Source organism: Poecilia reticulata, linkage group LG9 (genome assembly GCF_000633615.1).
Source record: "Poecilia reticulata strain Guanapo linkage group LG9, Guppy_female_1.0+MT, whole genome shotgun sequence".
In the NCBI taxonomy this organism is placed as follows: domain Eukaryota; kingdom Metazoa; phylum Chordata; class Actinopteri; order Cyprinodontiformes; family Poeciliidae; genus Poecilia; species Poecilia reticulata.
Window position 1 is genome coordinate 20,233,278 of NC_024339.1, and position 15,959 is coordinate 20,249,236.

General features: G+C 36.8%; 1 protein-coding gene across 1 annotated transcript; it reads left to right on the plus strand.

The window, feature by feature from the left end:
• The first annotated feature begins 1,546 nt into the window (after positions 1 to 1,546).
• Positions 1,547 to 15,196, plus strand: slc1a3a (solute carrier family 1 member 3a). Its single transcript, XM_008418484.2, has 10 exons — positions 1,547 to 1,906; positions 2,305 to 2,637; positions 3,200 to 3,337; positions 9,858 to 10,062; positions 10,399 to 10,441; positions 11,434 to 11,702; positions 11,803 to 12,036; positions 12,133 to 12,327; positions 12,850 to 12,984; positions 13,237 to 15,196. Exons 2-10 carry the CDS (start codon positions 2,454 to 2,456, stop codon positions 13,442 to 13,444), a joined length of 1,611 nt encoding a protein of 536 aa, XP_008416706.1. The 5' UTR covers positions 1,547 to 1,906; positions 2,305 to 2,453; the 3' UTR covers positions 13,445 to 15,196.
• Positions 15,197 to 15,959: the final 763 nt, after the last annotated feature.

Below are 15,959 nucleotides of genomic sequence, written 5' to 3' on the forward strand. Positions count from 1 at the left end.
CTACATGAATTACAGAAATCACACTTGACAAAGAAAGTTTAAAACTCATTGTGCTTGTTCATATGTGGTCATTTAGTTAAGTATTGAAGTTACTGTAAGTATGAAGTGTCTGCCGATCTGCTACAAAACATCTTGAGAAACAAAGTCTTGCTTATTACAAGTAATAATCCCCCGAGCTTTTCAAGACCTCTGAGACCACAATTTGTATCTGAAAAGTTGGGGGTTTTTTTACATCATAGTGGGAGACTCTTTCATAATTTAAAACATGTTGCTGCTCCACTTGGAATTTTCCTCAAACTAACTCAAACCAAACACCGTAATAATGTGCAGCTCCTTTTCCTGAAGCGCAAATAATCTGATCCGAACACAAAGCAAAGAGAGAGAAAAAAAATCTTCTAATTTTAATTAATCCCGTTTTAAATCAGTACAAATACATCCATGGTTGTTGTCATATTACGGGTGTTACTCATGTTCTTAGAAAGACACAAAGTTAATAAAAACAACTCGGGTGAAAAATTATGCACATAACAATCCACTGTTTATTTAAAACCGATTTTTTTGTATTTGGTGGATTTTTCTGCCAGAATAAATGCCAGTGCATTGCATAATACTCTTGTAGGAAGTGAAGCATCCATTGTTTTAAATAACATGAAGTGTAACTGCACTGCGCTAATTTTCTACAAACTTCCATGAAGCATGATGTACAAATGACGTTGCTTTCTTGGCAGAAGCTAGTTAACCAGTTGCCCCACTTGCAATTGGCAAATATTTGCTGTCTCTTTTTAGTTTACCATACTAAATTCTACACAGATGTTTTTTTTTTATATGTAAACACCAAGAGGACTTTGCATAGAGGAAATGTACTGAAAGGCCACAAAAGAAGACTATTTTGCTGACTTCTTGGAGATGTTCCAACATCATACACACATTGAGCTTTCCAAGAGTTCATACCCTTTGAACTTTTTCACATCTGTTACAAATAAAATTGTCAGCACATCCTACTTGGGTTTTATTTGACAGGCCCACATAAATTAATTAGAACATAAAAGCAGAAGGAATAGGCTACATGGTTTTACATTTATTGTCTTTTTTTCTCTTTTACACATTACAAATCTCAAAAGTGTGGTATGCATTATTATTACTGCTAGTTAAACTCACCTTGGTTTAATGTCTCTACAACTTCATCCCCTGTTCTTTGAACTTAATTACGCTGTTTATTTGCTAATCACTGTCAGCCAAATCCATATCCTAGTCACACCAGATTTTACTTGCAAAAATATTTGCAAAGCCTCTATTTTTCTTCTAACTGAGAGCCGTGCACTTGGTTATAACAGTCATGGTTCAACTTTCACAACACACTGCTAATCAACCCCATTTTGTTTGATAGGGTCTGTTTTACTATGTTGACTCATTCTCTGCAGGAACCCCTGGTCAGGCTGAACTTATGAAGCATGAAAAAAACCACTGTTTCAAAGGACAGCTGAGAGGGACAGAAGAACACAAGAAGGTCCTTTTTTCTTTTTGCTTTTTGAAAAGCTCATTATTCCTCAAGTTTGCCTCTGCCTGAAAAGCACCCCTCCTCTACCTTATTTCACTTTTTTAGCTGCCTACCCCCCGCCCTCCATTTCCCCTCAAGCTCACTCTGTGCGACTCAGTGACTACCACTTTTCTGCGAGGGCACCGCCTCCATTTTCTCACTGGCTCTTTCGTTCCCTCATCCCTGACGCTGAGCCCTCCTTTCCTTTCCCCACCCCTATCTTTCTTCACTGAATATCTCTTCATTGCTGGCTGCACAGTCTGCTCATAGCCAAAGGACCCCTCTCACACTGATCCAAGCTTTAAACCTGACCTTTTCCCTGGAAAACTCAGACATTGCTCCAGAGGACCTTATTGCTCAAACCTAAAGGTATTGAAAAAAGCCTCTGTGTCCATATTTTATCATCTACTGTATAACTCAGAAGCAGAGCTTCTATTTTTGAATTGATATGCCTGTCTAAGCAGAACTGTACACGTGTGTGCAGAAAAGGAAGTTTGCAAATTCTTTACAGCTGCCAGTAGAATGCTGGTGTTTAACTCAGAATGCAGTTTTGTCTTGACTTGGATTTTAGAAATCCTGTGTATAAAAGATGTTTTATCTGTCTTAGTGTTAAGATTGTTTCTATCAGACACAACAGCAGTCAGAAATATTGTAATTTAACACAGATAACTTGTTTTTGTGCTTGCCCCATGTTTCATCTAACAAAACTTCTTGTCTGTGTCACATTATGACATTTTTATTGATATTTACGTCATTCTTTTGAGCAGGTAATCCTGCTCCAAATCCTTTAACCAAAGGAGAGGTGTGACACTCAGGAGCAACAGGACTTGAACCTGGTCATCAGCGCATCTGTAGTGTTTCCATCACTGCGAAGGCCTGCTTGTGAACAGCAGCTCTGCGGATTCCAGCCACAAATATGACTCAAAGCAATGGAGAGAATCCACAGAGGAGCCGCAGTGGTCTTCACCAAATCCGAGCCGGGATCCAGTCCAGGTCGCTGCTCGCCAAGAAGAGAGTGGAGAATATCAAGAAGGACGAAGTGAAGGGGTTCTTCATGAAAAATGCTTTTGTCATTCTAACCATCACTGCTGTTATCACAGGTAAGGAATAAATTGTCTAAGGATTGCTTTTCTCTTGGACCACTGAATGGTTTATATTCTGGGCTCTCTGAGCAATTTAGTTAATTACAAGCGAGACCTCATCATTCCTCGTAAAAATTCCCCAAATCAGCCCAATAATTGATCGGTTCCTTGTCACCAGCAGCCCTGCAGCATAATGGACCAAAGACCTAACACAGTCAGCGCTGATGGATTTAACAGACTAGTCTTTCCATGACCCCATGCCTGACCTTTGAATTCTCTCTACTGACCCCTGACTTCTGCCCAGGAGGAGGTGAAGCTGACCCGACTAAAGCAAGGGACATCTGTAGCTAGAAATACACCAAGTCAGATTGTTAAATTTAGGATGTGATGTTTGTCAGATTTCACAATCTGTCAGCTGGAACTGTCAATATATTTGTAGTGGAGTGGACAATAGACATAAAAAAGACATAAAAATAGACACGTGACTTGTTCTGGTTGAACCCTGTTGCTCGACTCTTTCTGGTACTGTGTAGATTATCATAATTTACCACTTTTTCCTCCACATCTGATCTCCCTGCAGGTATAATCCTGGGATTTTCTCTGCGTCCATACAAACTGTCTTACCGTGAAGTGAAGTACTTCTCCTTTCCTGGAGAGCTGCTGATGAGAATGCTCCAGATGCTGGTGCTGCCATTGCTGGTCTCGAGTCTTATCACAGGTATTATATAAGAGCTTTGTGTAACAACAAGCTGGATCAGAAAGAGGACGTGTATTCATTTGACAAGAAAAATACTAATTGGAAGTGTTGCTGGATGCTTGTTCTATCTTGACTTGTTTGTATTAGTAAAAGAGTTTCAGTGTGAAAAAAGTACAAGTTCATAAAAAGAAAAGATTGGAGGTACGCTATGGGGTAGATGACAAAATATTTAAAATGCCTTCTTTTTACATAGCATATCAACAGTGACACTAGAACAATGTTAACCAGCTTGGGGGCCATCCGGGCCATTGTCTGATGAGGCACACATTCCTGTTCTGTGTTTCTTTAACAAGCTGACTGAACAATCCACCCTCCTGAAATCACTAAATACATCTCATTTCATGGGATAATAAAATCAGAAAACCACCGTTAGAAATTAAATAAATAAGCAATTTATTTTACATAAATACAAAAAATGGAAAAAGAAAAAGAGACAGATATTGAATGGTGTATTAACAATTTTTTCATGTGCTGCACTCATTTGATCCTATATTCTTTTTTTACCAGCATCTCAATATTGATGTAGTAAAACTGATCACCCTCAAAGCTTGTTTATTGTGAAAAGCATTGTCCTTGACTGCACCTGGTTTAAATACTCAGCAACACACATCCACAGATCTACTCCCACGGTTCTTCGTTTAACCTTATCTCACAACTTAAAGACAACGCAACATGCTCCTCCGTCGCCTCGTATTAAGAGTATTGTATTTCTCTCATCCAACGTTCTCTGTGTCTCCTCTGCATGACTCCACAGCTTACTTCACATTTTGTCGTTAGAAAATCCTCCCCCTTTGTCTTCTAACACTGTTTCTGTCAACAACTCCTTTTACATTTCGTTCTTTGACTTTTGAGCTTTGTCTTTGGATGAAGCCCTTCTGTTGTGAAACACCACAGATGCCTGCTTGTTTATTATTCTGCGGCTCCACCGATCTATAAGTACATTACAAGCGGCAAAGTGAGCCAGCTATTTTGTGAGCCAACATGCTTTGTTGCCATCAAGGTGGATGAGCTCAGAAGCGACATCCAAACATGTTGACTTGCAGTTCTGTTCTGAATCACATGTTTGACCTAATAATGGCTTTGATTCGGATGCAACGACACCAGTTATTCTATTGTGTTTAATGTACGTTACCCAGGTGCTGTTCTGAGCCCTTCCCAGTCGGATCAGTATTTCTGAACAGCAAAAACAGAAGGCGTCCTGGTGAGATTTCTATGGATCATGGCCTGTTTGTTTTGAAAGAGAAATTGTATTCACTTGTATAATCACCTGGCCAACAGTGCCAGGATGCAGCCAGTGGTTAGTTTTACGTAACCCTGACTGACAAATACTGCAGGAGTAAATGTTCGGCTTTTGCGGTGACTGACAGGGAGAGAGCCCGGTGTTCAGTGGGGATGACACAGACACATCTTATAATAGTCGGCTTTGTGCTACAGCAGAGCATAACATCAGCATCCTGATTTGTTCACAACACATGATCTCAGCCACAGCGTGTAGAAATCACAGAAGTACGTCGTTCAGTTTCCAAGTTGTTTGTCTCTGTTTCCAGAAAAGTATACATTATCAGCAGTTACATTACTACAGCAGTTTCTTTTGTCTTCAAGTGCTGTTTTCCTTTTTCCGTCAAGGCTAATTAGGAGTAATTATTACAGAATGATGTCTTCATTATTATGATTTTAAGGTAGTAATTATTCCAGTTTTGAGCAATGTTTAAAGAGTTAATAAATGTTTTATATTCATATTACTGAATGGATTGCATCATAGGAGGAATATGATGTACCCTGAATAGTATTTAGAAAAAAATACTATTTGACAAACCTACAAATACTGTAGGTTTGTCAAAACCTACAGTATTTGTTTTACTAAACCAACAAAAATCTAATTATAGTAAAAAAAAATGTTGTTTGAAATGAAGAAAAAAAAAGATTATAATAATAAGTTACATTTTAAAATTATTTGTCATCCAGAGCCACAATTGTATTTAAAGGTGCAGTGCTATCTAAAATCCACTCTTTTTGAGCTTTACAGCATGTTATAATGCTATAGCATGATGTAACATTCCTGGAGTGTTACCTTAATTCTTTCATGCATGTTTGAGAAAGCCTTAAATCTCCTGTCAATTCAGCTGTGTAAAATGGGTAGACCTTTGAGGCACAGCTCCTCCTCAGGGCTGCAATTTCCAAGCGGTTCTCCCTCGTGACTCCCCTACTCAGCTCCTTCAGACTAGCCAACTGCAATTAACTGCGCATCAGCTGAGTTCATAATACAAGCTAGCACTGGTTTAAAAAAAAAATATATATATATATTTTTTTTTTTATAACTACTAAAGTCAACATACCTACTTGATTGTGCTTTAAAATTTTACTATATGCCTGAAAAATACATATTACTTTCTCTTTAACATCAGGATCTTTAAATGTTTTCTTTAGCATAATAAGAGTTTGTATATAGTTGGTTTAATCTTTAGAAAATTGTGTATCCACTCCCATGTCCATGAGTAGGTTGTGTTTAAATCTTTTTTTAGAATAATCATTTCTACAAGTAAATCAAAATGATGTTTTACATAAAATCCTGTTAATGTTTATATTCAATAATATTTATAATGCTAGAGCTGTCTTTAACAATCTGATGAAAAATCATGCAGCTCATGATTATCAAATATGAGGAGACGCCATTTAAAAATAACCAATAAACTAAAATAAAGACTCATTACAGTAAAAGTTAGTAATGTAAAAGACAAAAGAACTAAAGTATTAAAACTGTTATTTTTAAGTCTATAAACATGTTAATAAAATGATGAATCTTCACCAACTTTAGATATTTCTGATGTCACAAATATAAATTAGTAAAGAGTCACTAGTAAGTCTAGTCACTTTTTATCAAGGATATCAATTTAATTTTGTAATTTAGTAATTTAATATTGTTTATATTAAAATGAAGCTTTTTGATTTAATTACTGTTTAGTTTTTTTCACATTTTTACTGAAAATTATGAATCTGCAAGCCCTGTGTTTTGATCGGAACAATAATCTCATATACTTTAGCTTCATCCCCCCCCCCCCATCCTAAATTAACCAGGCAGCTTTAATCCCACTCTGTTGAAATAACAGCAGCATTTTTCATATATTGAGCAAGACTTTGTGAATAATCTATTTCTGCAATTTCTACAATGACATGTCCAAAGGACATGATTCTGAGTAGTGCTTCTATGTGAAAAGAGTTGTCTCACGTGAAAATGTCTTGCTTCTGAGCTGATTCGATCTACAAGTGAAGCTGAGTTGTGAGCCTAAAAACATTCGAGCAGACCTCAGAGGGGCCCTATGCGGTGTTTTGAGCTGAATATAGTGGGGCCCCAGAAGGTAAGAAATGAGGGAAGGTAAAGAGGGTTGAGCTGTAAGGCGGATGAGGGGAAGAACAACAGATAGAGACTTATGAGAAAGAGGCTTATGTGGTCTGCTCATTAAATGAGAAACAGAACCTCGAAGAAGCTTTGTTTGCTAATACATCTTTATTTCTTCTCATTTCAGTCGACTCCATCACACTTGATTCAGTACAACCTGAAAACTAAATGCTTTACAGAATAATGGGAGACCACCAGAGTTTTTATATTGCAGAAATAAAAAGAAAAATAAAAGGCCTGAAGAGAAGAAAATACAGTATTACAATTTGAAATTCAATTTTAAAATTCAGAAAACAACAAAACACATTCTAGTGTTCTACTGTATAAAGTTTCCAAAATGTTAATGTTTGTAGTTGTAACTTGACAAAATGTGAGGAAGTTAGAGGCACTGCACATGCTGTGTTTCACACTGACTCACAGAGCCCGGCTGATGAGCATTCCCCCAAACTACACAGAAAGTCATTCAGCTTGCGCTCCTTCAATCTTGTTCCTTTCAATCTTTTGAAAAGATTGAATTGGGGAGGCTGCATCTGTTGTTGCCTGGACAACAGTCTGGAGATCATTGTGAGTACGTGCAGGGTGGACTAAGTCAACAAGTTTTCCCAGGGTCGTCAGACAGGGAACGGGAAGAAAGCGAATGCGGAATGAAAGAGAACTAGAAAAAAGAGAGGAGGGATAAAAGATTTGGGGAGAGACAAGAGGAGAGCAGACTGGGGTGCAAAAAGGCACCCTGAAAGAAGAGATTGTGATGGAGGTGTGGAAAAGAAAGGAGATAAAAAAAAAACTGGGGATGAGTGAATGAAGGAGGAGAAGGAGAAGATCAGAAAGAGACGGACGAAAGCCTGAGTCCTAATCTGATGAGGTGATAGGAACAAACAGGTCCAATTCTGGGGCAGCATGTCCATCCAAACACATTTGTACTCTTTCTAATGATACTGTTTGATACTTCTAATTGGTTTTCTAATCATTTTCACTCTACTGAGTCATTCCTAAACTCCAAAGTTCTTGAGGCAAGCAGTAAAGTTGTGATCTTCAACCAACACTAACCTTCTGAGGAATCCACAGACGTCTCAGCAAACATCTGTAGAATCAAAGAGCTACAAAGGAGTGCATAAATCTCTCAAATAGACAAAGCCTGCTTAGAAAACTCAGATGAAAGATAATGGTTGAATTGAACCATTTTAAAGCAGCCTGTCTCCTAATTCAGGTTATTTTTTGTGGCCTTTTTTTCCATCTTTGTCCCTACAGATGGTTTATTGTGAGAACCATTAGCTCTCAGTCTGCTTCAGGTTTTTGTAATTTAGTAGCAAAGCTTGTTCTTAAATTGAAAAACTTTGCCAGACACAACAAAGAGTTGCGCTGAAAGGGATTAAAGAGACATCACTTGTACATACAGTTACACCTTTCCCTGTATCATTTTCTCTGAGGGACAAACAATGCCCTGGATTTAGCCAAGAAATCAGCAACTAACATCTCTGCACACTGTGTTCACAACAAACTGATGACACACAGAGAGAGACATGTCGGACTTTGCAGATGCAGAAGCAGAGGTTGTGTACTACTTTTTCTCCAGTTTGTGGACAAAATGACAATTCAAGATCCATATTTTGGATATTTTACCTCTGCAGCTGTTTGCGAATTTGCTAAATAAAAGCAGATTTTTCTAGTTTTCCCCAAAGGGATTTAGCAGCAGGTGTTGTTTTTCCAGCATTAAAGGTCGCAGTCAGATTGTGTTTCTTGTGGCTCTTTGTTGTGGGAGTCAGAGATGATAATCCAGTTGGGTGTATTCCCCCTGTAATCACCAAACCTTTTCCCAGGCTATCTGGACACACAAAGGTACTGAAATTAGCGGCACATCAATGCTATTCTGATTGCGATGGGCAGGTGTAACTAATAATCACAATCGAATTATTACCATCTTTCATAAGCCAAACACCCCTGCTAAGTTCCAGTCTTTTGTGCTAAAGAATAAAAATATAACAGAGATTATGATAAATGATTTTAAAATGTCTTCAACATTTATTCTGATGTAAATGCTGTATAAGTCAACAAATCTTTTTGAGGAAAAATAAGTTTAAAAAACCCCTGAAATAACCTATTTCTGCAGCTAGTGTTTGCAACCTTAAACAATTGTCAATGCATGTTTCTATTTAATTTTACTATGAATCAAATGTCCTTTAGCTTAAGACATAATTTCGAAAAGATCAGCAGGATCTCATAAAGGTATCAGATAGGTGAAGAATACAAAAAAGTTCAGGATGTATAGATGGAGGTTACGTTTTGGTTTTGATTCATACGTATGTTTGGCACAAAATCAACAATGAAAAGTCCCCATGCTTTGGAAATGTGGTGGTATTACCATCAAAATCTTGGGTTGTTTTTCTTGAGAGAGAACTGGGGTTTTGTCAGGGTAAATCAAATTATGAACACCTTGAAAGTATTCTGTTTTAAGGCAAAACTTTCTGCTATCTGTGTAAGATTGAAAAAGAAGTGGGAGTTCACTTGTAGCAGCACAGTGAATTTAAGCAAATACCAAAGCAACAAAAAGATGAGAAGAAAATGTAAGTTTTGGAATGCCCTTGTCTAAGTACAAAACTAAATCTTGCAAAAACAAAATATGTGAAATACTTGCAGGGCCTGTAGACAAAGTATATCTTTGCAATCTGAGACTTTTGCAAGATGCAGTGGAAAATATTGTAAAGTCAAAATGTGACAGATAAGCTGATAGACTCCTACCATAAAAAGTGAGACCCAAAAGGGTTCTTTTGGTAATATATTAGTATCAGGGTGTGCACACTTAAGCAAGCAAGCTATCGGAATCAGCTTTTTTTGTTTTTAGCCAAGATATTATTCACAAACATAAATTTCGCACTTGCACAGTACACAGACACAATTGCAGCTTTTTGTCATTGTTTATATGTTCAAATATTTTCCGCTACATGGCATATAAAGGTGGAAAAAAAATACGCTGCTGAATAAACACACTCCTACAGCGGCAGAAATATTACATTTTTGTGCAATACATAAAATAAAATAAATAAACTAAATTTTTCTTTTCTTTTTTAATGATTTTGTCCTCTTTAGGTATCGCCTCTCTGGATAGACGGGCTTCTGGTAGGATGGGCGTGAGGGCAGTGATCTACTACACCACCACAACTGTGATTGCTGTGTTCATCGGTATAGTCATGGTGCTTATTATTCACCCTGGAAAGGGATCCAAGGACGAGTTCACCAAGCAGCAACAGATAGAGCAGGTCAGCCCTGCTGATGCCTTTCTGGATCTTATCAGGTATTCAAAACAGTGCTTCCTAAACAAACCAAAAGAGTTTCACCAAAACTCAGACAGCAAAACCCACATGTGTTGTAAGTGATCATTTTGTCTTGTAAATAGACTAAGGATATAGAGATATCTTTTATCCATTCAGGACTGGATAGATCATTCAGGACCTACTCTCACTTTGGAGTTTCCACACTGTTGCTTTTTAGATGTAGAAACTTTTCAGAAACACAAATTGTTCAAAAGCACTTACCTATTTCGAAAGAAGAACTTGTTTATCAAAGAAAAGTAGGTGGTGCAGGTTCACTCTTTAAAATATTTACTTTTTATTGTTTTTTTTTTCTCCAGAAATATGTTTCCTCCAAACCTTGTGGAAGCTTGCACCAAACAGGTATATTTTCTTTTTCAGATCTCTCTAATTAAATATCCTAGAAGTGAAATGAAATTACGTCATCCTAATGTAGGCCACTCAAAGAGACTTTACACTGGTATTTACTGACCAGTAGCTGAACCAGTTGGTGTTTCTCTTGAAACGTATCTCTAGTTGAAGATTTGGTTTCATGTTCCTTCTGAAGTATCCAACATCACAAATGTCCTTCTTACGGAAAGCTCAGGTGAACATTTTTACTTTGTAAGTGCTACATAATACAAACTTGGCATTATTATAATTAAAATTTATCACATAACAAGATGTCAGAGAACAGCCATTAAATCTTCTCTGAATGGTGGAGATTTCTTTTTGACAAAAAATGTGTATTCTTTCCTTAGGTTTTGCCCACATGCTTTCTTTCAGTATCACATTGTATTATTAAAACATGCCAGTATAACAAACTTTTCCAAAGCCAGAGAAAATTTAAGTTACGGTAAAGTTATTTTGCAGGATGTGGTTTGAGTTTGTTTCCATGAAATCGAGCTCTTTAAATTTTGAAGTCGGGAAGAAATTAAAAGAAAATCCCATCAAAACAGTTCTCAGAAAATAATAATATCAATAGTAATTGCATTATTTGATTATCCAAAAGCTGTTGAGATCCTTGCAAGTTTCCACTTTTATTTCCTTTTTTATACACGCATGTAATCGAGGAAGCACTCTGAGAGATATGGACAACAAAATGGGAAAATAGCAGGATGAATGGATGTGCTGTTGGGCAGGCAGACAGTTATGTAAAATACTGAATCACATTAATCCTAAAAGACACCCAAATAGCAATTTAATTTTGAAATAAACAAGAAACTTTAAATCCAATCAGCCCTGACTCAATGCACCCATTGACTGGACATGCAAATAAACAATAGAAAACTCATTTGGGACGCAAATGATTCTGTGTGTGCACTGTGGCGCTCACAGAATTAATTAATTCACATTTGTTTTTCTTTAAACTTCAGTTCAAGACGCATTATGCCAAGAGAGTGATCCATGTAACTGTTACGGTGAACGACACAATATTCCTCCAAAATGGCAGCCAGCAAATAGCCCAAGAGGAGATGATTCCAGTGCCAGGATCAGTGAATGGGATTAACGCCCTGGGCTTGGTGGTGTTCTCCTTGTGCTTTGGTCTGATCATTGGGAACATGAGGGAACAAGGACAACCCCTCAGAGACTTCTTTGACTGCCTCAATGAGGCCATCATGAGGCTGGTCGCCATCATAATGTGGTATGTACTAGAAATGTAAGCTAGAAAGATGGATTATCAAAAAGAAATGACATGTAATGAAATGTTTCAATCCTTCTTTTGTAAAACTCGCTATCCTCAGGTATGCCCCTGTTGGTATTTTGTTCCTCATTGCTGGTAAAATTGTGGAGATGGATGACATTTCAGCCATGGGCGGCCAGCTGGGAATGTATACAGTAACCGTCATTAGTGGCCTGCTCATCCACGCCATCATAGTCCTCCCAACGCTCTACTTCATTATCACCAGAAAGAATCCCTTTCTATTCATTGCTGGGCTGCTGCAAGCACTTGTTACTGCCCTTGGAACATCTTCTAGGTTTGTGATTCGACTGACATAGACAAGGAGATGTCTTCATGAACATTTTTACTGTGTCTTATGACTTTTCCTATTACCCCCTCTGTTCTCACACAGCTCTGCCACATTACCCATCACTTTTAAATGCCTGGAGGAAAACAACAAGGTAGATAAGCGCGTGACCCGTTTTGTTCTCCCTGTCGGAGCCACCATAAATATGGATGGAACAGCTTTATACGAGGCCCTGGCAGCCATCTTTATTGCACAGGTCAATGATTATGACCTTAACTTTGGACAGATTCTCACCATCAGGTATTGCAAAATTTTGCTGCTCATAACAATATTAGTTCAAAAATACGAAACAAAAAAAAAGCAAGACTCAATTAAAAAATCTTTTATCCCGAACTAAATGTACTAAGCTAAATCTGCTAAATCTGTGGCTCTTTGATTGATAAACTGTGCTACAACAACATCTAAAAAGTGTGACATTTGCGTTCTGTCCTTCTGAGTCAACACTTTGTACAATCCTCTTTCACTGCAGTTATAGCTGCTGCCCTGTTTGGTGTGTTTTCTACTGTTTCTGCACAACTTTTGGGGTTTTGCATATATTTATTCATCAAAAGAGAGATTTAATATCATCCATCATTCTCTATCTTATCCCACTGAATATATTGACTTTTCTGGCTGTGGCTGATAAACTGTGGAAAGGCTTAATGGACATGAGTTCCTTTGCTTTAGCACGATCAGAAAGAAATGCCACAGCAACCAAAATTAGAAGGTTACTGGAAAAAAAAGAGATAAATAATATTTTGGGGTCTATCATTTTCTCCTCAGTATCACAGCCACGGCAGCCAGCATCGGTGCAGCTGGAATACCTCAGGCAGGCCTGGTTACCATGATCATAGTGCTAACATCTGTAGGTCTTCCCACAGACGACATCTCACTGATCATTGCTGTTGACTGGTTCCTGTAAGTATCTAGGAGAATGGGCTTTAGCCACTCCCTTTGAATGGCGAATTAACAACAAGTTGCAGATTTTGTTCAAAATGTACTAAAGCTTTACATCGCAATTGCTCTGTTTGCCTATTGATTGAATTTTGAATATACCCTGCAGTTTTGGCATTATTTGTAGGGACGCTATGTTTTATGTTCTTTTGTTGGTTCATCTTGAAATCCTGTTTTTGCACTCTTGACTGTTTTCATGTTCTTTCTGTTTCTCAGTGATCGATTGCGCACCACCACCAACGTCCTTGGTGACTCCATCGGAGCTGGCATCGTAGAACATTTGTCTCGCCACGAGTTGAGAGTCAATGACCTAGAGTTGGGCAACCAGATGGTTGACCAGCCAGAGAAAAAGCCATACCATCTAATTTCCCCAGAGAACGAATATGAGAATGAGAAGCCCACTCCAGATGACACTAAAATGTAGTGGCAAGATTTCTACCCTTTCTCTGATAAGACCTCTTGAATTCCCTCAAGAAAGGGTTTTTTTTTGTTTTGTTTTTTTTTAATGCAATTATATGTCCTGCCTGAACATATTTCAGGCCAAATAAGCTCCACTAATGTGTGACGCTCCTCTTTACTCCCTGGAGACTGGAAACAATCTATGGTCATGTTGGCTGTTCTGATGGATACACTGTAAAAAAAAAAAAAAAAGTCTCTAATTTATGGTAAAATACTGGCAACTAAACTTTAACCACCGTTGCTGGTATTTTACCATAAATTAGAGACTTTTTTTTTTACAGTGTAGGACAAAGATCCATCCTGAGATACATAACTAATGTAGCCTGGCTGCTATTAGCTCTCTGTGGTCTTCATTCCATATTTTCTACTTCGCTAGATGTAATGACCAACATCATTCACTATAGGGAGGTATTTCTGTTATTTTAAACACTTAAACGCAGCTCATCAGAGTACATAGTAATGACTGCTTTGAGATTGAGGCTTTTTGTTGTTGAGTAACTGCTGATTTATGTGAAACCTTAACATATAGTTATACTACTCTAGGTAAACTAATGAAATATGTCAAATATCATTCAAATAGAATGGTTTACCAAACTCTTTGTTGCAAATGGGGTTTTTTCAAACCCCTGCACAAGCACAAGTGGCTTTAACTGCTTTGTACATAATTTAGATTTATTAGGGTATGGTATGTTCTACAATTAGGAATATATTGTTTTGGGTCTCAACTGACCAAAGCAGTAAGTGTAGCTGTAGTAGTAATAGAAACTATATATATTTTTTGTACACATAACCGGAATAAGATATTGTCAAATATCCTATGAGTGTGTTTTTGTTATACAGCTTCCTCAACCAGTGGTTATAGTCAAGTAGTACAATTAAACAGCCTTTAATATTCAAGGTCAATTTACCTGACTTTGCTTAGGATGTGATGGATTAACCCAAGAGGTAAAGCCATTCATTTTTAACCAAAACTAAAACTGGGAAAAAAAGCATAATTTTAATCTAATTTTACTCAAACATGTAAACAATCCAAAGACTACAGTGATGTTTTGTAGAAAACATCTTTAAGCTTTTATTTCTCGCATACAAGAACATGAAATTTTGGGGCATTTAAAAGATGAAAACTGTTTTTATATGTGATAATATGATGCAACATAAATGCATGAAAGTTTCACCAGATTTGGATAGTTTTAAATAGCAAACAGATGACAGAATATAAAAGATTTTATTCTGTGTTGCATCGACTTTTTGTTTCTCAGCAAAAGCTGATACTGATTTTGTCGGATTTAACTATGCTCCCTGTTAAACACATTCATTTTCAACTGCATTTTTAATTTGTCTGGCTTGCTGTTTCTTTATCAACTTATTGAATATATGGATTTGCATTTTCATAGTAGATATTTTGTATAGAAGATTATTTCAGAAATAGTGTATTTTTATGAAGACCTGTAGATAAATATGTAAAAGAATTTTGGATTCAAATTGCAATGTATGTGTTTCCTGAGGACTGTATGTAACTACATTCTTCTTTAGCTTTACGACCAATCTGTAATTACACATTTATGGGAATTGAAAGGTTAATTTGTTTACAGTTGCTGGTGACTCATTTGGTACAAATGCTTCTTCTCATGCATTCACATGCAAACATATTTGATTAAATAGCTGTAGTTTTGATTTGCATGAAATATTTTTATTAAAAAAATAAATGAGCCAATCATTTGGAGGTATGTTCATTATTTCCTGATGACAAGGAAGAAAAATCTATTACAAAACTGAATTAGATTTTATCTATTTTAGCTGGGATTGCAGTAGTGACAACTTGAAGCAAGTCAAGTTGGACGTTTTTATTTCTACTACAAATCGTACCCAACAGGTGCAGCTTTAACTAGATGTTGCTCAAGTCTTCTGTAAAGAAATAAAGAAAATTGCCATAAAAAAACTAAACCTTAGAAACTGGTGGCCAGAGAGCATAAAGTGTAGTACCTGTTTTTAATCTACTCAAATAAGATTTTGCCTAATCCAAGAATTAGATTAATATCAAACTATTATAAGTTTTCAGGGAACAAAGGAATTTCCCAAAATGCATTTGAGAAACTACTTGTAAGCCATAACTGGATATGTCTTTCAATGCTCTACCTTATATTACAGATTCAAAACAACTTTAGTTTTTAGTTTGCCACAAACAGAATCTTGTTTTTGAACTTAGATTGCAGCTTCCATTCATTTTCTACACGCAAAATAAATTCTTGGTATTTCTATTATATAGTGTAAATAAATATTTATAGATAATTATACAAAATGTTCTTAGAACCCACAACTGTGTAGTTTTGTATTATGTGTATTTTCAAATTTGAACACCTGAGTATCTTTTCAAGTGCTTTGCATCTGCACTTCTTCAAAAATACATTGATGTGTTTGGGTACTAAAGACACTTTTTTTGCATAATCTGAAATCTTTTGACTGTTTCATCACTTTTTGTA

Excerpts from the sequence above, each read along its gene's own strand:
- slc1a3a (XM_008418484.2), top strand. The coding sequence starts at position 2,454 with ATGACTCAAAGCAATGGAGAGAATCCACAGAGGAGCCGCAGTGGTCTT. Across the intron at positions 2,638-3,199 it reads CATCACTGCTGTTATCACAG|GTATAATCCTGGGATTTTCT; the intron begins GTAAGGAATAAA and ends ATCTCCCTGCAG. Across the intron at positions 3,338-9,857 it reads GGTCTCGAGTCTTATCACAG|GTATCGCCTCTCTGGATAGA; the intron begins GTATTATATAAG and ends TGTCCTCTTTAG.